At 48.3% G+C, this 27,262-nt stretch overlaps 1 protein-coding gene across 1 annotated transcript; it reads right to left on the bottom strand.

The window, feature by feature from the left end:
* Nucleotides 1-11,377: 11,377 nt before the first annotated feature.
* On the bottom strand, nt 11,378-15,003 carry LOC122620997 (glutamate receptor ionotropic, kainate 3). Its single transcript, XM_043798712.1, has 11 exons — nt 14,829-15,003; nt 14,609-14,764; nt 14,478-14,540; nt 14,098-14,301; nt 13,839-14,050; nt 13,658-13,780; nt 13,359-13,601; nt 12,878-13,294; nt 12,447-12,818; nt 11,712-12,392; nt 11,378-11,647 (listed from the first exon to the last, which is right to left on the bottom strand). The coding sequence occupies exons 1-11, from the start codon at nt 14,983-14,985 to the stop codon at nt 11,378-11,380; spliced, it is 2,898 nt and encodes a 965-aa protein (XP_043654647.1). The 5' UTR covers nt 14,986-15,003.
* Between the last annotated feature and the right edge of the window lie 12,259 nt (nt 15,004-27,262).

Genomic DNA, 27,262 nt, shown 5'->3' with positions numbered 1-27,262 from the left:
CATATGTCTGGCCGACGACGTCGACAAATTCTTCTGGTGTAATTTCATTACTTCAATGTTTTACTTTGCTGAATTATAAATGAGCCCTTCAGTTTGGTGTGCCCCCCGTTTTATAGCTAGTCATGTGCACCCACAGCCCAGATGTTCGGCTGTAAAATTCGAGGCGACCGGGTCACCCATCGGGGTCACCCATCGGGGTCACCCATCTGCCCATCCGCCCATCTGCCATCTGCCTGCTCCATGACTTTCAAAGGGGCGTTGGTGTCAAAGTTCGCCCTCCGTTCCCGGGGACAAACGGTTCCAATGAGCCGTTGACCCACCTCCCCGTCGCTCCATTAATATTTGATAATGTGTGGCTGTCAGTTAGCCGTCCAATTGAGTGATTTCCATGGCGCTGGCTCCACTCCTCGTTCACTTGCCCACCTGGTCGACTCCTCTACTCTTCTACTACCACTGCCGCTTTCGGTTCGCTTTGCTCCTGTAATTTTTCACGTTTCACAAGCAGCAGCTGCAGTGTTTCCCACTATGCAACTGGCCCCCCAACTGAAGTGCCAGCCTTTGGCCCACGACCCTTGGAGTCCTTTTCTTTTTTGGATCGTCTGGCCCCGTGACAGTTTGACATCTGTTATTGTTTGGTTGCTGGTTGACATTTCGACAAAACGCCAAACAGGCGTTCCATGGCAGCCCCATGGAAATTGAATATTATTAGCTCATTTCACTATAATTGGTCTGCGAGTCGCTGCGAGTGAGTACGGCTCCAAATTACACATATCGCACATATCACACATACGCCACGTGCCCCAATCCAAAGCTCTATCTGTTTACCAGGGCGTTGCCCCCTTGCCCCCTGCAACCAGCTACCTGCCACGCAGCGAAGTCATTAGATCCATTTAAAGGTTGCCACGCATGTGGCAAAAGACATCCGAACATGGCAAGTAGTATTAAGTATGCAGACAATTAAAACGAATGTATAGGAACTGCTGCACTCATTGGTGATATAATTTCCAGGCTGAGAAATACTTTGGTGCAATCCCAACCTGCAGTCTGTTTCCCATTTGAAGTTGGGAAAGTGGCCATCTCTGCCATTCTTGTGCCACTTCAATGCAACGTCTCGGAATTCAGCAAATTCAGAGCAAGGGCCAACGACGCGTATGCGCAATGTGGGGAAAGCTGCCAGCAGCTGCACACTGATTAGACAAAGTTGGCCGGCAAATTAAGGGGCAGCCTCGCACCGAAGCTCTCAGACAATCACAGAGTGCAAACCGAGGCCTGCAGCTGCTGGCTGGAGGAGCCTGGCCTGGAGGAGAAGATGGCCACAATGGCCAGGAGTCGGCGGCCAAGTTGCCAGAGGCAAACAAAGCAGGAAAGGGCTGCTCGGCTCGGCAGCAAGGACTTGGGTTCTGCGGCGGCTGGGCAAACTTTGCGACAAACAGCAACAAATGCTGGCAACCGCTGGCGCCCAACACGTTCAGCTCTTCCTTTCTGCCCCCAAGCCCCCATTTCCAGTTTTAATATATTTTTAATAACTCATGACGGGGCAGGCGGGCCATTTAATTAGAAAGTTGAGCTTGCGCCGCGTCAATGCGCCAGATGGATTCCCAATTTGAATTCTCCATCTCAAAGTTTCGAGAAGTCCTTGCAATGCATCTAGCCAATCAGCAGAACTCAAAGATGGGCTGTATCACAGTAAATAGAGAGTAAATAACAAAGTTTAAGTAAAAGTACTTGGCATTCTCAGTACTTCAAGGATTTTTAATAGAAACAAATATTGATTGCATCGCTGGTTATTTATTTATCTATCAATTTCTGCTGATGGCCAGCCCCACTTTCCACTTTCCACTGCAAACTAGTGCACTTTCTGTGATTCCAGGAAACTGAAACTGAAGTTGATTTGCCTTAGTACCGAGAAATGTTGCTATTTCCCCCCCTTGTCCTTTATGACCTTAAAAGAGTGATATTTGTGCCGCAAAAGAGTATTTCGGTTCTCGCAGAGCTGCTGCATGTTGGCTTTCTCGTTCGATTGCATTTCTGTGTTGTGGGTTTGGAATGCGAGCAGTTTTGTTTGTTCGCTCCCAACACAAAAATAGTTTGGCCAAATAACATTTGTCAATGTCGTCTACGCTACCATTTCCCCTGCCATTTCCCGTGCCATTTCCATTTGCCGGATTTGTCTCTGGCTTCGCATTGAAGTGCATCTCGCATAGGTGGTGTGTGCATGCGAGTTGCAAATCTGTTTGCCCCATGCATGCGAAAAGTGTCTGTGGGGAAAATTGCGGAAACGGAAACTCTCGCTCGCTCTCTATTTTCCGAAGTCTGTAGTATTTTATCAATAATTCAAAGTTGCTGCGAAAAACTTTGGGTCTGAGATTTTCGGGGCAAATCCTTGGAATTAGCTGCACTCGAACCGAAACTGGAGCAGCGATTTTCCTGAGCTCTCCAATTTTCCGGCTTGATTAGCGCTCGGCTTGCAAACTTTCGTCGGCATTTACACGGCTTGTTGTCTGTGTTGTCTGGGAGTTTTCCTCCGTGTCGCGGCAATTTGTTCGCTGTCACTTTGCACGCGGCTGCGACATAAATTTCCCTTTTGCCGACCCAATTTTCGGTGGCGGCATCGGCTGCTGCACCAGCGACTGAGCAGCGTTGTCAAAACTTTGCACTTGGCTTTTATTTACATGCTGGGATTGGACTGGGCACGGGCTGGGCTGGGCTTGGCTGGGGTAACTAACCAAAAAATAAAAAACGAAAACAAAAATAGACCATAAATAAAAACCACAAGCAGCAGCAGCACCACCAGAAGCTGTAGCAGCAACGTCGGCGGTGGCAACACACAGAAAATAATGGTAAAAGTTAGTTTTGCATAACGCGCAGATCCCGAGCACACTTGAAAGTCGGGCGATGCGGGTGCCTGGTGGTCAGGGAAGGGTTCCACTGGGCGGATGGGCAGATGGGTGGATGGGCGGATGTGTGAGCTGCAAGTTGGGCAAGAACAACAGCTGCTGTGGCCTCTAACCCCGCAAGCTCACTGCGCGGAAAAAAGCTGTTAAACTATCAAAAACACGCTACCAATTACAAAGAAGAAATATTTGTTATGCAAAGAACCCAAAAGTAGGAAACACTCTCTGCTGCTGGACACTGCATAGAATCAGCAGCTTGTTACTCGTTTTTCTCAGTGTGCCAGTAGCAGGAGCAGCGAAGGACGAGGACGACCACACACAGTTGTATTTTGGAAACTGCCAAGGTTAGGGGGAAACTGCAGGGAAGCAGGAAAGCAGGGAAGTGGAGCTCCCAGAGCAGGAGTTTCCATATTTACTGCAGCTGCAGACAAAGTTGCACTTTTACTACCAGCCAAGCAGCTCCGAATGAGCTGACGATGCGAGGCACCGCTAAACTGCTCCAAAATCGAAAGTTCCATTGAACTTGCCACGCACACACGCCTCCGTGTGTTGCCAATCGCAGTCGTACTTTCCAGGGGCAAATTGAAACCGGAGTCGGAATCGGAATCGAAATCGGAATAAGTATCGTAAGCCCCTGCAAATGCAGTGCTTAAATTCGAAATTATTCTACTAATTGAGGCACATGAGCTGCTCGAGCAGCTTATGCGGAAGCCGCACTAAAGCTGGGCATATTTTTGGAGCAAAAGCGAGTGGCTTACAACTGGATTAGGGCGCGGGAATAATCAAAATTACTTTACTTCTTGGGATACTTGTGTAATTTTGCTTGCTATTTATAAAACATTGGCTTGAAAAGAAATGAAATGGCTAAAAAACTGTATGCTGCGAAAGACAGTTGGTTTACTAAAGTCTTTGTTCACACCACAAAAATCTCTAAACTTCCCATTTTCCAATTGCTGACCCTAATTGGCGGACTAATGGGCCAAAGTGCCACAAACAGGGATTTTCCTTCACGCAAATGTATTTAAATCTTTTCGAAATCTCTCACTTGGCAGGCGGCATTGCAACTTGTTTAATTATTTCCAAAGCGAATTACACAAAATATAATTTATTTATGCGACTGGCCCGAACGAAAAGTTTTCTCTCCATTTTCTAAGCAAAAACTTGGCACTTTACGTAGATTGCGGGGGCGTTCAGCTAATTGAATTCCACACTCCACACAATAATTCCGCTGCTCATTCACTTCATTCATTCACTTTTTCATTCACTTTATTCATTACCAGCTACAAACTAATTTGCATGTCGCCAGTGTCCGCACTTGAAAAATCTCTCAAATCGTCAGATGTATTTGGAAGTTTGGGGGTTTTATGGAATTACAGTTGAGTGCCAAGAATATAGCGTTTCCGGGAATGCAAAAGCAGGTATTATCCTTCTACAGAAATAAACCAGCGAAATTCTCTAGAAATGAAGCCACAAAATCATGCATATCTCTCACTGCCATTTTGTGTTTATACATTTTAATTTGAGAATTAAAAATTAAACAAATACCACTGACTGGGGCCAAGTGCAAAGGCTTCGGGAGAAGGCCATGTCTACGTTTCGTCTTTTTTGTCTATCCGCTCGACTTTGTGAGCAGGAAGCGCGGCTACACGAATTGCCACTTAAAAATTCAAAAGTTCTGCGGCTGCCGCATATGGCAGCCAGTTGACTGCCAGTTGGCCGACTTTGGATCCGACTTTGGATCAGCTGGCATAAGCGGGCGAAACGGAAGCGGATGGCAGGGGATTCCGCCCAGAACGCTGGCGAAACAATAACAAAATTCAGCCCAATCCGCGGCTCTTTGTTAACCTTAACCCCATTCTGGGTTTGGTTCAGAGCTGGGGATCCACCAGCCGGCAGGCAGCAAATCTAATTTCAATTGCCGAGGCATTTGCATGGGAAATTCCAAATTCCGTAAACTGGCACGCACTTGAAGCGTGATGGAAATATTCGCGGCGGAACGAATTTCAGGTGATGTGCGAGCATAAAACCTGAATAGGTTCAAAATAAAGCAGTTCTCGGAAATACTTCACAAATACTGTGTAAATTTGATAATGCCCCCAATTTGGCAATCGTGATAGCAAAAAGTTAAATAAGTTGATTTCGAGAGACTGCAATTTCAGCTTATATCAACTATAACTATTGAAATGGAGTAATATCTTGATTTCCTAGTACCTCAAGCTATATTATATTATATTTAAAAGATGCAGTTTTGCAGGACCAAAAACATAAACCTAAGAAGACACAAGTTGCATATACGCCAGAGATGGAAAACTCGCAGTGATAGTCCCAAAAGCATAAAATACACCAGGGAAGGCGAGGAAAAACATGAAAAGTCAGGGAAAGTTGCAAACAAGTGGAAGCCGCAAATTGACTTGGATCTGGGAGACAGTGCACGAAATGCACTCAATGCCGCAGAAAGTCAAAAGCTGCGACCGCAGAAATTTTCTGCCCGCCCGCGTTTTCCCGTCTCATCCGCATCTTGGCATTTTCTTGGCATTTTCTTGGTTTTCCTGTGGGCTTTACTGGGGTTTGCTGTGTTTTCTACGGGTATTCCACTTGCCTGCTGTGTGTCACTTGAGTTGCTGTTTCTGCAGCAGGCTACGGCTACGGAAATGTATCCCGATTTTCGCCCGGAGAGCGGCGACAATGCCACGCACACAGCGGCACACTCACCCACACACACTGCCACACACACACTGGTAGACACACACACACGCGCGGCGACACGAAAACAAAAACGGAAACGAGCGCACGAAAACTCCGTAGCTTTAAGAGCCCTACTTTTGAAAACTGACTCTCCGGCCGGATTGCAATGATGACCAATGACCCTGCGCTGCCCTAACTATTAGCTATGCAGCTATATAGATTCTGGATTCTAATCGAGGCGCAGTCTGAATCGGCATCGAAATGATTGCAGCCACATCGCGGCTGGTACCGAGGCAGCACTTGCCACTTTGGCTGGCCAGGATTTGTTGCCGTTGCCGTTGCCGTTTCCGGTTTTAGCTGCTGACCGCACGACTCGGAGGCAAAACGAAGACTGAAATCAGCCAGTTGGCGCACTCGTTGTTATATACGCGAAGTGCTCCGACTCAGTCCTCCGAGCGCCGAGTGGTGAGTTCCTCGCAGGACATCTCATCAGGACTTCGGCCTGCCTGCCCGCCTGCCTGCGTTTGAGTGCGATTGAGTTGTTGCCAGTCACAGTTAATGGTTACTTTTCGTGTGCGGAGGCCGCACGAATGCAACAGTTTTCTGTTAGCCAGCCGGAGCGGAGTTTGATTACTCGGCGAAAATGAGGGAAAATCATTGTCATAAATGGGCCCAAATGCAGTTCCTGTTAGGAAAGTATATTCGAGAAGGTCCGTTTCTAAATACAAATACATACGTTACAGGGGAGGAATTTTATAGTCCTGAGAAACTGGTATTATTTTCGATATTGTAGGAATATTTTTTTGAATTGGAGTCCACCTTCTTGGATTTGGTTCTGAAATTATTTTTACACCAGTTTCTGTTTATTTGTTGAGAATAAAACTATCATTTAACGCTGGCCAATAGTTTTTATATAAATATAAAATTTATCCACTTTTCTATTATTTCACCCCTGTTAACTGAAATAAGGGGTGCTTTGCTGTACACCGGTGTACAGTGCTATAAATATTATCCGTTCTGTAGCTTAGCATTATACCGTTTGTCTACAGTGCTCTGTTATCCGACAGTTTACTATTACAGAAGTTCCAGCAAATGTTTGCAGCACGATTTTTTATGGACAGTTTTTTATGTATATTCAGTCTAATAGGTTGGTTTCAGTACAGTTAGATAAAAGTCTGTGTATTAGTAGGATTTCCACTCAGCAGTCGTTAAATAAAAACTACACTGCAAAGTCAACAGTTTTAGCTTCATGTTACTTGCTTCTGTTTCGTTTACAGTAAACGGTTAAAATAGTAGAACACAAAGTGTACAGCGAGGGGATAAATATAACAGTTTAAATCATAACACCGTCTGTTATTTACACTACAGAACTGGTTTAACATCGATGTTAAAAAACAAATGTTTAAATTATAGCCCAGCAATTAAATTCATTACAAATAATTATATTTTATTTTCTTTAGTTTATGTATTTCTTACAAGATATTTAATTATAATTCTTTTTATAAAAATAATGTCATATTTATTTGATTGCCAAAGACTTTACATTCCGTACTGCAAGTGCTAAGTAGTAAGATAGAAGTTAGTAGATAAGAAACCTATATTTAAATCTAAGTCTAAGCACCTGGAAGTTCTGGTCCTGGGGAGCCGGAAATGACCCATTAAAACTCAGTCCTTTTCCATCCGACTGCAAAAGGCGATTTAAAAACACAATCAAGTATCGCAGAGCATTTCGAAAACTATTTTAAACCGCATAAATATTGTATCGAAGACATAGTACGAGAGCGAATGAAAAACAACTGCAGGCGGTGGGAAAATGCAGGGGAAAAGGGGGAAGAGGGGGAAAGGGCATAAATAACCATGGTGGTCATGGGTGGAGGGGTAAAAGAGGCGAAAGGGGTGAAAGGGGCTGGGCACGTATAAAATACACGGGTCACCAGCGACGACGAGAAATAAATTGTATTTAGTTGTACAATTTATGGTCCCTGTGCAGGGGGTGGAAGGGGTTGGCGGGGGGGTGGTGGTCACATACTTGCACACATGCATAATTCAATAGAAGATGCGAAGCAGCGAAGGGCGAAGGGGGCGTGGGAAAAGGGGGCGGGGTCCCTGTCTATCGAAGGCTGCAACGCCTGGGGCGACGTTGATTTCGCTGTAGCGCACTTCGGCGGCATGTCCTTTGTTTCACTTTGTTATTTTGTTATTTTCAAATTATTTATTGGCCAACGAGCGGCGGAGATGCAGCTGCAGCAGCAGGAGCTTCAGCGCCAGCTAGAAGTATGCACTGTGAGAAATAAGTGTTACTTTTAGTAATGTACTTGCTGTACTTCTGCACTGATATACCAATTATTTCAAAGCTTATTTCAGATTTACTTCTGAATAGTGAGTGAGAAGGCACCCCCTGATATCTCGCAGTGCCCTTCCAGCTGCCACTGCCGACTGAGTCGGGGCTAATGTGTAATTCAATAGAGTAAGTAATGTGCATCAATTTTCAGCTCAATAACGCATGGAATACAAATGCGAAACATGTGCAAATATGCGCGCTTCCACACAGACAGCGACACAGCAAACATCCGCAGAAATAAATATCTAATAGCGACTAAGGGAGTGGCAGCCAGCAGAGGGAGGGGTGTGGGTGGCGGGAGGTCCTGCCAGGACGAGTGCGAATTCGACGCTGGGTGACGCGTTTCCGTTTCCGTCTTGCGGTTCGCTGCTGTTTGCTCTCTGCTCTTTGCGCTCCACTCCACTTCACTCCAGTTTCGCCTGCGATTATTTGCCCTTGGCTGTTGTCTTTGCCCCTTCGACGAGGAATTGCAATGGTTTTTCGGCAATTGTTTTTCTTTTTTAAATGTGTGCAGCCAGCGATCGTGCGCGAACTTCCTCGCCCTGAGTAATGTGAGACCTTCAATTGTGCGGAAAATTGAACTCCGCGCCAAATGCCCGAATTTATGAGCAGTGCGTTTGGGGCAGAGGTCCTGCTGTTGTCCAAAGGGAAGGGAGTCCATCATCATTTGCATAACTGGGCACTATTTGTCCACCAAACACGACCCAGAGACACACAACTGCTGGCCACTTTGCGCAAAGACAAACAGGCCCAACAACAGGACGCTCCGGATGCCAAGATGCCAGCTGGCAGTCAAGTGCATTGTGGCGCGCAAGTAAACAAACTAGGCCACGCAAACTGCAGACAGGTCCTGCTCACAGGACACGCAAGTACTCGTCCGATGGGCTGAGGTGGGTGGCACTAGCTACGCTTTTCTAAACTGACCGGACAAGCTTTAATACATCATAGGAAAGATAACAAACAGATGTCTCTGTTGGATTGAATATTCAATATACTCTAGAGTAATAATCCTTTACTTTAAGATGCCTACACAATCCGTGCTCGAAGTTCATTAAATTATCCCCTTAAAATGTATTCGATACAGGTAAAGGACATAGGGATGCTTATTCTGACAATGTGGCGTTGCAATAAACTACATTTTAAGAAGATTTAAGCCACACATGCTGCTTACGAGTATAAAAGCGGCCAAGTCCTCTGCCAATTCGCGTAAATTTGCGGCAATATATCTGGCGGAACTGATGGCCCCGTTCGCTGCCCTGCCAGCTGATAATTAAAAATGTTGCCGGCAATTTCCCATACAAGTTAGACACCGAGTGCATACGGCGATTGCCCAGATAGTCCTGCAAGATTTATACCGGCTAATAGCGGTCGTAGCTCCCCTGGATTGCTCCTACCTCCGTACCCTCGTACCTCCGGCGAAACGGAAACGACCACGAGAATTGAGAATTTCAATTTGCTCAAGAAATTGCGGCCGCAAAGTGAGTGCCCGAGTGCAGTGAAGCCCATGAAGTCCACACGTGTGTCTGTCCGCTTGTCCGTCCGTTTGTCCGTTCGTTTGTCCGTTTGTCCGTCTGGATTGCCTGTCAGGAGGCAAAGGGTCGAAGTCGAACGATTGCACTATGGACTTGGCAGCTTATGCGAATCCGACTTCGGTCTGGCCACAATTTACACCACGGCTGCAGCTCATAAATTCTCCCAAGTGGAAAATTGCTCAATTTATAACTGTGGCGAGGTGTTGATTGCACTTCGCTGGGCGCCACCTTGCTGTCTACCGCAGCATCACGCTGCAAGGTGCCACCTGATTGGATAGAATCATCCGCCGGAATGGCAGATGTCACCCACTTATTAATTTGTTTATGCGACTCTAATCACTCATACCCAATGCCGAAAAACCGCAGATCAACTCAGCTCGCAACTTAAGATTCAGTTCATGAACATCTGCCCCTTTCCCTCAGTCAACAACAAATGTTCGAAAAATTTGTTAACATCAAAAAGTACATTAAAGGCTCAAGGAATGCGCTTTCGTGCGGAAATTGCTTACGTGCGTGGCATTAACAAATGACATCCCGCGCCCTCCGTATAAGACTCGTCCTTCATCCCAAGTCCGTGGCTCCTCGTCCTTGGGCTGCATCCCACATCCCACCCCTTTCGCAGGCTGTGGAACCTGTCGCTTTGTGGCTGCGAACTCAGCCATTGGCCATCGGTGGTGGATTTGGGCCCTCAGCTCGCCACTGCGCATGCCACAAACGCAGTGCGGGCTCAACAAGTGTGTTGGGTTTTGCCCAACGTCCGCCGAATTCAGCGGATCTGTGGAGACTCTAGACTCTGGTTTCTGGTGGCCACATCCTCAGCCTCCGCCTCCGCCTCCGCCCGCCGTTCCCAGTTGACAACTCGAATGGCTCACGTAGCTCGGCAGTCGAAGCTGAAGCCACTTCACTGCAAAATAATTAAAAATTGAACACACAGAACTGCGGAGCAGACAAACAAACGGCTAGCAAATGACACTCGCCACGGAGTGGAATGGAATGCAATGTGATCTGGCGGCAGGCGACGCTCTACACTGTGGAAAATTACTAAGAAAAGCATGGAGACAACTGGGACGTAGCTTTGAGATCTTCCTTCAATAAGCAGCCTTAAAATTGCTCATCTGTTTCGTATTCACTGTAATACATATGCTGCACATATGAAATACTACAATTATTTAAAATCAAATTCCAATTGCTAAGTTCCCCTTAGTTTTTCCGAGTGCACGGCACTCTATATTGTCAGCGGGCAACATCTTGTTGTTGTTTTTTGGTGCTGGAACTGGCGCTGCCGTTGTCATTGCTGCTCATTTTACACAAACCAACAAGGGCCACAGGCTACCCAACACGACACGGCAATCTCCGCAGCAGGAGCTTCTTGCTCCTTCGTCCTCCATCCTGCATCCCCCTGCTCCCCGCTGCTCTGCTCCCGTTTGGCGCTCATCTCGCCTGCAGCTGCTTAAATAATTTTCGCGATGGGGAGCGAGTCCGTGTTCGAGTTCGTGTTCGTCAGTTGCCGGATATAAAATGTCAATAAGGTCCAATAACGCAATTGACAAGCTGAAACAGCATCGCCCCATTCGCCTCCTTCTCCTCGTTCTCCTTGCCAGCAGCTCAACTGCGGCAACAATAAACTGAGAACGACGCCCGAGGACGAGGAGCAAGGGTTAATGCAGTTGGCCACCGAACCGAGCACTAACTTCCAGCATCGACATCTCGAGTTGCCCGCGGTGTCGCAGGGGAATCCCCCGCCAAGTAATTTCAAGCTTAAAGGAGCTCCAAATTGATTACGGCTCAGTGGATGGGCGCTGCTTTCATCGCAGGCAGTTCCTTCCGCACTGAGCGAAAACTGACTAGCTCAATCCAATCATAAATGAAATGTACATATATCTTCTTTTATAATAAACATTAAAATAATCCTTGTTTAATCCTGTTTAAACCCGCGCCTCCTTCTGTTCCCCGCCTGCGTTGTTGCTGCCCGAGGAGGAAGCAGATCCCTGGGCCATTTCGCGCATCTCCTCCGAGGAGCGACCGATCACAACGCGGCGACTGGACTTGGGAGTGCGATCCAGAGACTTGTCCAAGGACCTGCGCGGCGTCGTCCTCACACTGGATATGGGAGTGCCGGCCACGATGGGCTTCCTGTTGTTCCACACGCAGAGCACAAAGCGGATCTCCTTCTTGAAGGCCTCCTTGAAACTGAGCTGTGGGCAGAATGTGGCAAGTTTCAAGATGTTTAGTTTCAGATATCTGGGAGATAGGCCTCACCCTTTCCTCCAAGGCCACCTGCTGCACGTAGAGCAGGAACTCCGTAATGCCGATGAGGAAGGCGATGAAGATGCCGGCGTAGAGCGTGTAGAATATGCCGCGCAGCTCGCCGAAGGTCATGTCGGCAGTGGCGTCAGGATCGGGCTCCTCGAAGCAGCTGGCATTGGGGTTCTTCCACCACTTCTGCTTGAGGTCGTACAGCTCGCCCCGCTCGCTCAGCTTGAGGATGGCCACACTCAGGTTGGATCTGTACTCCGCATCGAAGGGCACGGCGATGGCGTAGTGCTTCTCCCCGAACTTCTCGCCCACGGAGCGCAGGTCGCAGTTCTGCTCGCGATGGTACTCCAGGGTGGTGGTCTCCATCAGGAACATGTAGTCGCCGCGGTTCTTCCGCACGCGATCCACTCCCTCCAGGTTGTCCTTGGTGTAGGCGGATGGGTCGTCGTTGTTCATGAGATTGAAGGCCAGGCGGTAGACGGTCTCGTTGGACTCGGCCAGCAGATTGTACGTGCTGCCGCCGTAGATGGTGCCGAACTTGACCTTCTTCTGGCCACTCAGATCCTTCAGGTTGGTGATGCTGCCCTTCATGTTGGAGCTGGTCAGAAACGCAGCCAAGTTGGCCGTATAGGAGTTGGCTATGATGATGGCGAAAATCCACCACGTGGCCTCAAACATTCGCACCTAAACACAAGCTCAGTTATAGTGTCTTGGCCAGGTTTCACTTGGGAGTCTCACCTGTGGACTTCGCGGCAGGATGTCGCATCCCGCCGTCATGATGGAGGCCACCGTCAACCAGCCAGTGTTGTGGATGTGCCACTGGTTCTCCAGCACCTCGGGATCCCGGTTGCACGGATGCGGGTTCTCCCAGTCCATTTTGGAGATGCGCGCCACAATGGTCTTGAGGATGGTCATCGCGAACACCGATATGAGAATCCAGATCCACACTTCCCCCCCGAAAGGATCCAGATACGCACCGAGAGTCTTCTCCACGTGCGGACTCTTGTAGGCGAGGATGCTGACGCCCAGCTGCATGAAGGGCACCGTGAAGTCCACGGCGGTTTTGCGCGCCTGGGTGATGGTCAGGTCGCAGATTCCCATGTGTGCGTCCTAGCCAAGCAGTTGATGTTACATACTGAGCCCTAAGTACCTAGGTAACTTGCACTTACATTGTTGATTATCTCGCCAATGATGCCGTTCCACTGCTTGGTCTCCTTGTCCAGTTTGCCGTACTGCTGATCGGCCACGGGAACGAACTCGTACTCGAATCCCACGTGCCTGGCAATGGCGTCGATGAGGTCCACGGCATATCCTTGATACTGGGCGTTGCCCGTGAGATTCAGCTCCCTCGCCGTCTCGTTGTAGGAGAAGTAGGGCGGGCCGATTCTGGTGGCCACCCGGTAAACCATCTTCTTCTGCACCTTCACGTCCACGTTGAGCTGCGTTATCTGGCCCCGTGGATCCCAGATGGCCATGCCAATGCCATCCAGGGGGTCGTACACCTCGATGTTGAACGTTATCCGCTGGCCATCGTCGTCGAACTGCAGGACACTGGTCCGGAAGTTCGTGTTGTTCACGCCGGAAGTCTGCAACACACACCTCGCCGATTAACGGCACGATTTCCCGGATTACGCCGCAAGTACTTCTTACCCCTTTCATGAGCCGTGCCAGGTAGCGCCCCATGGCCCAGGTGCGACCTCCGGATGCGGCAAAGTCGCAGGTGATGCGCGGCACCGCCATCCTGTCCGGGTAGAAGAAGCTGGCATTGCGCCAGGACTGCGCAAAAAGCTGCAGTGCATCGTGTATCAGGTCGTGAAGCAGCGTGCGAGGCGGATCACTGCTCTCGTAAACGATGCTGTCCCTTTGGGTGACGTATCCGTAGGGTAGGGAGTACTGCAAAGTCAAAAGGATTAGTGTCCATATGAGACATAGTTAGTAACTTCACTTACCGGCGGAGGATCGGGATTGACCAAGAGGCGAGCAGCAGTTATGTTCACGCCAAAAGTCACGTTGTCCGCCGCCAGTTCCTCCAGGTGATCGGTGTAGGTTTCCAGGTTGGTCAGGAATATGTGCTGTGTTAGTCTCGATGAAACCAGTTTGCATGAGTGGCGTCTTATCCGTATAACTCACATTGTACTGCCCCGTCAGACCGAACTCGGTGGAGGAGTTGAGCAGATCCACCAGCATGCTGGGCTCACAGTCCAGCACCACGCGCCGCTCGCCCCGGATGCTCTTCCACATGACGCGGAAGTCGTCGTCCTTCTGGAACTTGCGCACCCGCACCACGTCATTGTGCACCTCTCGCAGCTGCAGAAGGTCCTGCAGTCGAGCGGCCGCCTTGGCTGTGGAGCAATCGATGAAGCTAGTGGACTAATGGAATCCTACTTACCATCATCCGCATCGTAGACAATGGTGAACTTGCGCCACCCGAAGTTCTGCACAATATCCGCGTAGGCCTTGGACAAGATTGCCTGTGCCGGGTAGAGGTTGAGGGTCAGCTGGTGGTTGGGCTTCTCGGCCTGAATGCCCTCGTCCGAGATGTCGAACTCTATGTGCGGAATGCCGGTGCTGTTGCACACCAAGGCCACAATGTCTGCGAAAAGAGGGAAATCTAATGAGCAGATGATATACATGGGTTGGATTAACGCTCTGTGGGCAAACAAATGTGGCAGAGGCTGTCAAAGTCTTCCGCGACTTTCGTGTGCCCCATTTTCCTTGCGTTCTATTTTGCTCTCGTGTTCTACACAAGATTTTCCCGCACTCCCTTACCGCTCGCCGCCTTTGAACTTGGTCCGAAAATAGCCGCGACACCATTATCTACGAGATCGCAGGCTGAAAGTGAAAATGCCGAAGATTCGTTCGATTTTATTTGGAATAGAGAGTAGAATAGATGGACTCACCCTGTTCCTGCAGTGCAACACTGCCATCCTCGGGCTTCAGGCGCTTGATGAGCGGATAGAAACGCACCGTCTGCTCGGATTCGGGTCCATTGATGGCGTTGACCACCGCCATGAACTCCTTCTCCAGCTCCAGCTCGTCGTCGTAGAAGAAGGCGCCTGCGAGTTGCGCAAAAAAGAAGAAGTTAGCTGCTTTTCCGGCCAACGGGTAACCACATCTCACCAATGTTGATTTGTTGCCCCTGGCTGCGGCACACGAGCAATGCGCTCCACATGCAGAGGAGCACAAGAATGCGCTGCCACATGCCAGCTGCTCTGGAATTCCCAACGCACATCTGTGGCCAGTGGACTGAGCTATTTCCGACACAGTTCGCCTTCATGCGGGCACACCGACTGGCGATTCCATGGCAACTGGGAAAGCTCTTCTGGCCATTGGAGATCGACGAGGGCGACAAGTGGATCGTGGAGATCGGGCATCAGCTGGCTGGGAAAGCTCTTTCAGTTGACTTGCTCAGTGACATCTAGCATATGAGCTATCTTTTTATATTCTCTTCTTTCAATTCAAAAATGGCTAGTACTAATATGTTGCTATATTTACTATGTGTGTTTAGAAAGTATGGTTTAAAATGCCATGAATGCTAGTTTATCTTGCTAAGTCGCCGAAGGATCAGCGATTAGGACCCCTGGGATCCTGGAGAGACCATTAAAGCCGGACACGGTTCAGTTCAATCAGCCGCAGTCTTTCACCCACGAGCGGAGCTCCTGGCTGCAGCTGCTCCATTGAAAGGCGATGAGGTGTCAATTTTTCATGGCAACCAGACGACAGCGAAGGCCTTCCAGCCATCTCCTCTTTGGGGGGATTTGCATAAAGGCAGCATTCAACATTCGGCAGTCAGTCGAGCGTAGTTTTAATGGCTGGGGACGACGACGACGAGGACATACAACAATATAGCCGCTGGTGTCATTTTAGCCTTTGCCCCGTGTGTTTGCTCAAAGGATTTTGCGGATGCGGAACACGTTTCGTGTTTTAGCCCGGCCACCTTTTGTCGAAATTTGAATAATTCCCACCCGAGTGCGAAGGTAGGTGGTTGGATTGGATGAGTTGGTTGAGTCCCCCCGGCAAACCGTTAATATTCATTTGCGGAGTAGGCAAAAAGCCAAATATTCAATATGCCGCCAGTCGGGCTGCTGATGATGATAAATGCCCACCTGGGCAGGCGACTATTCCAAGTTGAATACGTAGCGCCATTAGCGTGGAATTCCATGGTCTTTCCTCTCCTTTTCGATTAAACTTTGCCCGGGGATTCCGCTGGCCGTAATCAAGCCAAAGCCAAGAAGTAAGCAGCAGCAAAAAAAGTGGCCAGCAAATGGCAGAGCACTTGCACAACATTTTCTATTACACGAAATATTTATGGTTATCATGCGGAGGCAGCGCCAAAACAGGGCCACCTATGAGCAGCGTGGCAGAGTGGCAGAATGGAAAGGAATGTCCTCCAGCTGGCCAAAGGAGCCAGCCAAACCGAAACCCACACCAAATGCGCACTCTGGTCCACAGCACAGCTCACCGAACAGAAAACAGAGCACAGAGCACAGGGAACAGGGAACAGCACAACAAATCCAAATCCTGGCCACAACAGCAGAAGAATCTGCAAAACTTTTGCTAGGTAGTAGATAGTCGGTAGGTGGTGGGGGACATGGGGGACATGGGGCACATGGGCGGGGCATGACGTGGCTGCCTGGCTGGTGCAAAAAAGTTTTAATACTTGCCATAATGTTGCCGAAAGGATTATCCAAAAGAATGACTTTTAATGGAGACAGGAAGTAAGCGCATAACAGACAGAAGTATTAACTGTTTCCTTCCGCTTGCTGGGGAGTTGGGACTCCTCCTCCTGCTCCTCCTCCAGCTCCCCCTCCTGCTCCTGGAGGATTTCCCGGGCAGGACGGCGAACCTGCGCACACATATTTACAAAACTGTCAGCTCCTAAGCGCTCCGCTCCTTGGAATCCTCTGGTGCGTGTCCGCATGTGTGCTTGTTTGGCTGAGCTTGTGGCACGTAAGCTCTGTGGAAATATTGCAACATCCTCATAACGGCAGACTCCAGAAGTCTGAGTCGCAGCCCGAGGCTAAATGGCTCACCACGATTGCCTCCGCATTCCGGAGGGTATTACTATTGCCTCCACAAGTTGGCCATCATCCAAAAGCTTGCTCTACATACTTTCCACAAAAAACAGCTCTTAGTTTTAGGTATTTCTATTTAAATACTTGTTTAATGTATAAGATAGTCTTTTTCCTAAATATTGCCTTACAGAGTAACCTATGTTCCCTGCAACTGTCGGCTTGCCAGGAGTACTTTCCTTAGCCGGGATTTGCAATGTGGGATTTCCGAGCGTCGGTTGCCTTGGTCAATGATTGCCACTCGGTACTCAAGGTGGAGGCTTCCAGCTTTCCGCCGCGAGTTTTCCAATATACTTTACTTCGGTCTCATTTTGCATTTTAATGAGTTCGCCTGAAATATGAGAAGCCACGCTGAAAAACTGGGGCCAGCAAAAACAAAAAAAACAAAAAAGAGGAGCGGCGATGACAACAGCGGGCGCCATAATTTAGCATCCTTCGCCTCGCCTGTTTTTACCCGCAGTCCGCACTTCGCACTCCTTTGCTTTCCCTGGAACTCGCCGTGTTTTCCTTGGGATGTGTAGCCTAAGTCGGCTTCATCGTCGTGTCCTGGCTGCAGGATATTGCTTTAATTGAAATTTATGCTAAATAGATTGACACTAATGAGCAATGGCTCCTGCTCCAGCTGCTCCTCCAGCTCCAGCTGCTGGCCAGGTAATTCCCGGCAAGACTATCTGCATAATTAAATTGCTTCGCAGCGCCTTCGCCGGCTAATGGATAATGTCAACCGAATAATTATTATTATTTCAGCATTTCTATATGAGCCGTACTCGATTCCGATCCCAATCCCGATCCTGATCCCCATTTGCATAGCAACTGCCAACTGCTGACAAATGGCTCAAGTTGTGGCTCTTCCGCTGCCGCTGAGTGCTCCACTTCCGGAACGGTATCCGGATGCGACTTCTGCGACATGTGTAGCTGGGAGCCAAGGCTCCCCACGTAGATTCATTGCACAATCGACGTCCCACAGAAGGAGAAATCCGCAGAGAAGGTCAACAGATCCTACTAAATAAATTCCATCTAAATCCATCTAAAAGGCGAGTTAAACCGTATTTAAAATTAATGCATTTCTTTTCGCAATTTCTGATATACCAGTTTTTTAACTGGAGAGATATCACTTAAGAAACAACAATTTCTTTCAGTGCAACTCGCCATGGATTTCCCCTCACATTTATCGCTTTGCTTTGGTGACGGAAATGAGTTTTTGTCGTAAACTTTTATGGCAATAAACGTCGCTTGTTAGCCCGTTTCTCCAGACCCCCCCCCCCCCCCCCACCCTTCCCCCCGAAAGCCCCGCCCAGTTTTTCACCCGCCCCTTTGGCACTTACGCACTTGGCACAGAAATCATAGCCCGGCTCGAGCAGAATAAACATATAAATAGCTGCAGAGCCAAGAATGGTGTCGTTGTTTTCTACGGCGCGTTACACATTGCCGGGCTGCATAAAAATAGTTGGCCAGAACAGCAGCAGGACAACTGAGCAGCAGGATGAGGTGGATTCCAGATCCTGTGACCATTTTCCATTACATTTGCCACGTCACGGCACATTTCTCTCGCATGTACCACTCTCTAACCGGAGTCTATGGCAGCTCCCTTCCGTTTCCGGTCCACCGTCCACCATCCCCCCTCCTCAGTTCCCAGTTCTCAGAGCTCTGTGCTCCGTGTTTGGTCCTCTGGCTGTTATCATATCGCTGGCTTTTGTTTCGCCCCGACTCTCGGCTCTTTCAGCTCTTTCAGCTGTCTTTTAATTCTTTTAACAATTGCGCTAAAAGTTGTGCATTGAACACTTGGCTGCCTTTCAGCCAACAATAAAAATGGGCGCGGAAACGAAGCTGTAAAGTATACTGCCACCCTGGGTGCCCAGATAACAGAAATATTGTTTACCGCAATGCAATTATTGCCAAAGAAAGGCGCCAGCGGAAAAGCGGGGAAAACGGGGAAGAGCGGGAAAAGCCTTTTCATTTGTTTTACTTTATTCACACCAAAGTTGGCCACCAGAAGCTGCACTACCAGCAGCAGCAGGACGAGAAGGAGGAGGAGGTGGAAGGGGGACGTGTACAGCTTCCGTTTCCGGTGAAAAGTTTCATTTCCCATACGCCGCCGACCGAGTCGATGATAAAGTGCGAAATTAACTTTTGAAATAAACAACAAAAGCAACCACGACTCGGCTCCTCTCCCGGGGCCATGGAATATAGGAGCATCCACGTGTGGCTCCATGCATGTAAAACAGGCCGGAGAAATGAGAGATGCGAGATGATAAAGGTGGCGCAGGAACATCGCGTATCATTCACCAATCGAAGACCGTGCCACACTCCATTTGGTCTTGGGGCACGTAAAAAATATGAAAAATCTCGCATGAGCAGGAAGCGAGTTCATAACTCGGCACAAATCTCGACCTATCGCATAGGCATGCATATTTAATAGGTGGGCGGGCCGCACTGCCACGCCCCCACATTCGCGGTGACCCTTGCTACAGTTAGAGAAACAAGAGAAACCAATCAAAGTGCTTACGAATATGTAATTTCTAGAAAACTTCTCCTAGAAAATGTGCAATAAACTGACAATCGATTTATGAAGCTTCTTTTTAAGTGAAATTAAGTTTACAGAAAATATGATAAAGTCAAATAATCAAGAGTTATTTTTAAGATATTTCACTAGAATTTAATATTGTCATATTTTGTTGCCATTTTGTTGTCTATTGTCTTACAACTTTTCGCTGTGTGTGCAGCTCACGCCATCAACACGAAAAGCAATCAAATTGCAAAAATTTGTTTCATTTTCTGCGATAACATGACTTGAATTTGATGAATGCCTTGGCAAGAGCAAGCCAAGAACTGTGGATCCCGGAGGGGGGCGGAGGGACGAAGGACGAGGGACGCGAAGGATATTGGCAACGAAAGCCAAATGCCAATCTCGGCGCGCTTTTTTACGAGTTCAGGCCCGGGGGGTGGTGGGTTGTGGGTGGTGGGTGGTGGGAGGTGGATGCTCAGCATGGAAAAAATGTGCAGATATGGCCAAATGAAAGAGTTATGAATCCGCAACTTTGTTGCTCCCCAGGCGCTTCTGGCACCACTCCACTCCACTCCGCTCCACTCGACTCCGCTCCGATTACTAATACGCCCCGTGGTCCCATCCGCTCCTCCTGGCCAAGGATTAAAATAAATGCGCCACATTTGTATGTGCTGCACGGAACAGGATTCAAGGGGGATGGGTGTGGGTCCTAGTCCGATTCCCCATTTCCGATAACCGCTATTTATGGTTAGCTGCATTGGCCATCCGCTCCTCCACAGCCACAGCCACACCCACATCCACATCCACATCCCCACCCACACCCACAGCCACAACCACATCGTCATCAACGCGCCCGCGGGCTAGAGAAATTCGAATGCAAAAAAGGTATTTCCAGAGATTTTTCTGGGGAAAAGCCCGCGGTGGCCAAGTCCTGGGCGTGTCATCATTCTGACGGAGTCCGCTCAGGGAAACGCACCGAAATTTTTGTAATTACGACCACGTCAAAAGCACTCGCCGCACAAACAAAGCCGCCGACCAAGAAATAAATGACCAGGATAGCTGCTGGCAGCTATTTTGGCCCTTGCCAAAATGGAAAATTCACATTTAATTTCAGGCATTAGGCCGACTAACTTGGCCGGCCAAATAGCAATTTAATGGGCATTTTGCAGGGCAAATTAAATTATTTCCAGACTTATTAAAAATCCGGAGTAATAAATGTTGTTTTTCTACATTTAAAAGTGTGGAAGCTTTATGATGCAGATGTCAAGCAAAAAGTATGGTTGGTTTGTGCCTTTCAATGTTTTTATTCTCTCTTTAAATACAAAAAAATACTGTGTTCTATGAATTTGACGAATATATTTTCATTTTTTACATTTATTTATCTCGCAACTGGATGCCAATGAGCTGTTCGTTAGTTCGCAGTAAGCTGCTTTCCATCTACTACCAACTACCTGTTTTCATCGGAGTTTTCCCCATTCCGGCACATTTTCTAAGCATATGCAGACAGGTATGATGGGGGGTCGTCAACGAAACGGATGGCCAACCTCCTCGACTGCCGACATGAAAGTCAATTTATGGCATATAAACCGCTTTGTTGTCAAGGGAACTCAATTACGGGGAACCCCTCCCGCCAACTTTCAGTCAAAGAAACATTGCATAAATCTCCCTACCATCCAGCCAACCATCCATCGCATTACCGAAATATTTTAATGAATCAAAGTGGCCCGTTTTGGGCTAGGATTTCAATCGCGCGATATGACACATCATCAAAGTTGGCACATTTCATTACGTGCCCCATCCAGTATCGATGCCTCATCCGTATCGTTTGCATGTTGCGTGTCAGAGTTCAATATGGAAATCGCGGGGAAAACAAAAAACAGAAAACAAAAGAAAACAACACAGATCGAAACACAAACAGCAGTTCAAGTGTTACACTTTAGTTTTCCTAGGCCGTGGGTGGGAAATGGTAAATGGGAAATGGGCTACATTTTCATTTCATTTCGCGCGTCATTTGAGGCGGCGCCGCTTCGAATTGTTGCAACCTTTCCACATCGAAATGGTGGCGCGAGTTGCTCGAGTTCCTTGATTGAAATCGCATAAAAACAGAGCCCAAGTGGGCGGCAATTTTGCCATCGAAATATTTACGATTGTGTGCGTCGCCCCCTTCGACTTTTGGCCCGGCTTTCTTTTATTAAAAGTTTTGATTGTTTTCGCGTTTCAATTCGTTGCTTTCGCGCCTAATGACAGCGCAACATGCCATGAAATATGAGTTGATTGCCAGCGAAGGCCAGTGGGGCACCATTCACCGAAGGGTTATGAATCCACTCCAAGTCGCCTCTGGTATCCACAGCCAGTGGAACTGGAGAGCAGGAACTGGAGGCCAACCGACAAACAAGCTCATTAGGCCGCACCAATTACTCCTAATTAATGTCTTTGAGACGCATAAAATTTTGCCAAGTTTCCCGCTGTCGCCTGGCCATTTTCCTCCTTTTTTCTTGCACGCCAATTAACTCTGAACGCTCATTACAGGTCGCGATGGAAAAGCTGACAGTTTGAGCCAGGTCTTTCGGTGCTGGTGGCTCCAAGTCCAGGTCCGGGTCCGGGTCCACCACTACTCCGCCACATTCCGTCCCGCATTCCGTCCTCTTTTTTCTGTGGTGCAGCGGCGCGTATTAATTAGCTGCTCGAAGCCACCGCCCAAACGACCAAACGCCCGTCACCTGTCTAGGGTTCAACTGCACTGGCAGAAATTCCCTTAAAACTAACATTTATTTTGAAACACAAGATCACCGTGTTTTCTTCTCTAACTCCAAGGCTAAAGTACACTTAACAGCTAATGACTGAACCTAAAGAACCTTCAGATTTCTTTCAGTGCCACCTCGTCGTCATGGCTCGGCTTCAAATGTTTCCTTTTGCAGGCAGTTCAAAAAGTGTCTGCTCCTCCTTCCCAATTTATAGAAGCACCTGCACTTGGTGCTCCCCAGTTCCACCATCACCATCATCATCCCATGCTCCATGTTCATGCTCATGATTGTCGTTAGCATTACGTCAACTAATTGGCTTCATTTGGGGTGCTCCTGCGGCTGCTGCGTGGCATCAGGACCTCCTAATTGGCAATGAAAGGAGCATAATTTATGAATATGTCGCGCACTCATTTCATGCCACACTTGTCAAGCAAAGCGAACTGCCTCCTGCCACCTGCCACCTGCCTCCTGCCGCTCAACTGATTCGCCATCGATGGAATAGAGTTCTTTGTGCGCTAATTAAAGGGGAAAAGAGGCGATTGATTCGCAGACTGAGGGCTCTGATCCCCAGGCCGAACTTCAATCAAATTGAAAAACTGCGACAACGGCAGCTTACACGCTTCTGCACTCCGCCGCCGAGCTGGAAAGACAAGCCATTAGACCGCAATTCACTTGGCTCCGCACCAATGTTTCAGTTTTCATGTTCCATGTTTGGCTTTTTATGCATCGCCCACATTTTGGACATGGACCTGGGAAACGGGGAGCGGGAAACGTGAAAAGTGAAAAGCGAACAGCACGAAGTCAGAAATTGCATTTCCCCATCTGCGAGATAGTCGCTCCCACAGACAGAAGGACTCAGTGCCCGGGACAGTGCGTGCTATGCGTGTAAGAATGCATAGGCAACTATCGAGGGAAGTGAGTTTTTAACTTACCTAAGGAAATCCTGTATTCTTAATCCCAAGGAGGCCATGGCTTACTCAAGTATTTAGTACAAGTTTAAGACATGGTAAACTGCATTCTTTGCTAGCCATTTTCAACAGCAGCTGCCCTATTTTTGCGCCCTTGGCTGTGCATTTTGAAGCTATATAGTTGTAGTGGCATTTGCTGTAGTTTGTTTGTTTGTGCTTGCCTTTTATTTTAATTTCCCTCGACGGCACACGTTCTGTATTTGTATCCGTATATTTGTATCTGCAGCCGAGCACTTTACACATTAATGTAAAAAATTGTGCACTGATGTAAGTGCGTCCTCCCTATTCCCACCCACATTAACCCCCTAATGCCCATCCCCCGGCCCCCTTTAACCCACTAACGAGGCTGACTGGCAGCCCGGGGAAGCCGCAAACCAAACAGACAGACAGCTCCCATTTGGAATTTTCCGGGGAAAAGCTTGCCGCTTTCGACAGACTGCGCGCATTTTAATAAAAACGAATTAAAATGTGCACTAATATGTTTTTATTATTTATGCGCACATGTATTTGTATTTATTTACATGCATGCGGCAAATAAATTGCACTCGCAACTCGAGTGGATCTCCGCTGGAAAATGTGTCACTGTGGAAATTGCTTTGTCAGCTCTAGAGTCCTGTGCATCCCGAAAGTTCTATTAGACCCCCCACCTCCCCTCTCCTTGTGCCTTCTGCTCCACAGGACCTGCCTCATGTATATATTATATCATTTGCCATATGCGGATTAGCCATAAGCTGCTTTTGGCAGAGGCAGCAGGGAAAGTTTACAACAGAACAGCACTGAAGAGCACTGAAGAGCCAAGATGAGGTTGGAAATGAGGATGAGATGGAGCCGGAGGACGATGAACACAAGTGGGTAAACCGCTTTCCTTCAGCTCAGTCTAGGGCTCATAATTTGCTTGACAAGCATCCAAACTGCCGCAGCCCAATCCCCCAGATTGGCCACATGCCACTCCTATTATCAGCCATTGAAAATATTTCCATAATTCATAAACTCATATCCATACACTTGTGCATTCCTTGGTGTTTCATTACTACTCAATCAAATTCGCTTTTGGGAAAATCATTAAAGAAGTCGATCCTAGTCTGATTGGCACTTAAGCCCTTGAGATGTCCCTCCTTCGGCGAATTACTCAGTTTGTCCACCACTTGGATGGCCTGCAGGGCGGTCTTCAGCTCCAGGAGTACAGTGCCCTTTCTGGTGGTCATATGCTTCGCCTGGAGGATCTGGCTCTGGAGTTGGAACAGTCCCAGTTCCCTCAGCCAGATCCTGGCCAAGTCCACAGGTGGCTTACTCGTATCGATGGGATGATCGGGATCTGCTGAGAACAGAACTCGCGGACTGAACTGGTCGTTTATGTCCATGGAAGGTTCTTCCATGGGAAGAATTACGGTATCCTCCATTGATTTCCCTGGAAGAATCAATCGCCTGTTAGTGTCCTCGGATGATTGTTGCTGGCTCGTTGGTTGACTCTCATGATGCTTTTGCCCATAGTGGAAGTTGATAAATCCGTCCCAATTCAGTTTTAGAGTCTCGTGACCCTCTGAGATCCTCAGAATCAGCAGCAAAGTGAAGACTTCAGTAAATTGCATGCTCTTTAAGTCACAGATCCCAGCGCACTGCAGAAAGCGCACAGAGTTTGAGTTGATTGCTCACCAGCTGATAAGAGTTATCAGGGAGTTCAAAGAAGAGTTATCAGGGAGTTCAAGAGAGGTCACCAACAATGGGAGTGATTTATGTGTAATTTAATTGTGGGCTGTATTCTTAGCTCTTCCCCAGTGAGAGTTTGAAAAGGTGGTTTCCTATTTTATACTGCAGTTGTGTCCTTTCCATCTAAATCAAACGAGGAGCAGACTGGGCGTCTGGCCAGAAACTTAATGATGCATACGTGTCGCCGCCATTTGTCCTCGAAGAGCGGACAGCGTGCAGACGAAGGACGACGGAGGCAGGACGAAGGATCTGCTGCATCCGGAGCAACCAATTAGGAACAGCGCCAAAGAGGCTCCCAGCGGGAGTCCTTTCAATTAAATTGGCGACACAAAAACGGCTCAAAGAGATCCTTGCTGCCCTGCAAGCCGGGCATTTGTCAGAGCGGCCAAAACAATTTGCCGCTGTTAGGATAAGAGACTTTGACTTTGGCCATGTCCAACATTTCCGCACGCTCAATTTAATAAGGGCAGCTCATTAGCCGCCGACGGGGATGCTCTGCCAGCACCCTCATCCCCCATTTCCATCATCCCCTTGCCTTCCAAGTGGCTTCATATGGGTGTGCACTGCGAGAAACTCGAACAACTGGTCATAACTAAGCACTAAACGAAGCACAGTTGATTGGTAAGGATATTATGGAATTACAAACTAAGTATTTACAACAGTTACCAGTAGCACTTACCCAAACGAGAGGAGCATGCCCAATTGTTTCCAGTGTAGCCGCCACGTGGGCTTTGGGCCCATAAACCCAAATTGAAAAATGTTAAATTATCATCAAATTTCATGCACTATCAAAGTCAATTTCCTGTGGCAGCGACCTCAAGGACTTGTCTCCTGAATCCCGACTCCCGCAGCTTCCCTCCTCCCCCCTTCCCCTCTCCCCTGATGCCGGATTCCAGCCTGCCCGGCAGTCACAAAAATAATTTATTCAACTTGCTGCCGTGGTCGCCGCAGGACGATGAGGGGAGCGAAGAGGAGCGCAGGACGACCGCTGCCCTGCGGTTCATTGTCAGTTAAGCTTTTTAAAAGAAAACCACTTAGAATGTTGACATTATCCTTCACTTTCTATTTATTTTGTCATTTAATCAACTTCCTGCCCGGCGTCGTCGTCCCTGATTTGCATACCAAGCCGATGGAGTCGCTCGATAGCGGGCATGGGCTTCCACATCGGAGACTGCGGATTGGGGGCTGGGGATTGGGGTGCGCATCTTGAGATGGACGCCTCGTTTGTCTCCGGTCGCCGGTCTGTGGAGCCCGTTCCCGGTATTTGCGCTGTGGCGCCGTCTCGCCAATCAGTCAACGAAGTGGAATGGAGCTCGCTGGTAAATAAAAATTGCTTTTTGCCGCATAACCTGTGGCCTACTACCCCCTCCCCCTCCCGCCTTCCAGCCATGCGACATCCGTCGATAGAGATGGACAATTGGATAGTGAAGTGAGCACTCCACACTGCGGGAAACTGGGGTGTGATTTCAAATCGATTGAAGCATAGGACTTTGAACGTAAGAGTTGTCTACGCCGTCGAGTTGTACATGTGCACACTTGTAAGTTTCATAGTGTAGTTATTAGTAAGAGAAGTCAAGTGACTTCCTTTTGTTGCAGTGCATATCGTAGAATGACATTTTGGGGCTGACTGAAGCGTTTTGGCTTGCTCATTTGCCGTTATTAAAGCAATTCTATGAATATTTTAAAAGCTCCGTTTGTGCATACGACCATCACCACCCACCCAGCCACCCATTCCGCCCACTCCACTGCCATAAAAGGTTTAGAATTTCACCGAGAACAGAGGAAACGAAGAAAAGTCGTTTGGACGAGCAAATACTAAGGGGGGGAGCATGTAAATACGGCCACGGGGAGTGCCCACTGTGGATGTCCTGGACGGCGAAAGGACTTCGACTGCAGGAGCAGGAGCAGGAGGAGGAGGCACTAAGGAGGCACTAACTTAAGCCGCATTTGGGCAGCCAGTCCCATAAAGGCGAAATCCTATTGAATGGCCTTTTGTTTTAGCATGGAAATGCTTTTAAACACACCGCCCGAACTGAACGGAACAAGAAGCAAAAGTCCGCAAAGGAAAAGGAGGCGATTGCTTCTTGTTTATTATTCGCTCAGTCAGCTCTAATGAAGGCCGGGCACAATGAGTCCTGTCCACTCAGGAGCACTTATCCCTGCTTATGCTGCCCACGCCCACGCCCACTCCCGCCTTCGTCCTGGCCAGAGAGCGTCTCTCCGGGAAACCAAAGGACACGACACGGCACGGCAGCTAGAAATATGATGGCAAAGTTTCGCTGTTTGCCGGCCAAAAGTTTCCATCTCATGCCCAAATAATTACGCAGGAAACGCACTCGGATGCCCAGCAAGGAGATGCTCCTTGGTCCTTGGTCCTTGCCGAGCAGAAATTAGATCGAGATTTCCTGAGATTGGCACAAATAATAAATATCAAAACTCGCGAACTTGCTATTTACTTGCTCTGCATAAAAACTGCAGTCTGTTACCTCACATAACTTGAATGCACCTCCTATTCATTATATACTTTGTCAATTTGGATGGGTAATATTTTGTTAAG

The sequence above is a fragment of the Drosophila teissieri genome, chromosome 2L, assembly GCF_016746235.2.
Source record: "Drosophila teissieri strain GT53w chromosome 2L, Prin_Dtei_1.1, whole genome shotgun sequence".
NCBI lineage: Eukaryota > Metazoa > Arthropoda > Insecta > Diptera > Drosophilidae > Drosophila > Drosophila teissieri.
The sequence above is the reverse complement of the archived record's forward strand: the minus strand, read 5'-3'. Positions and strand labels throughout refer to the sequence as shown.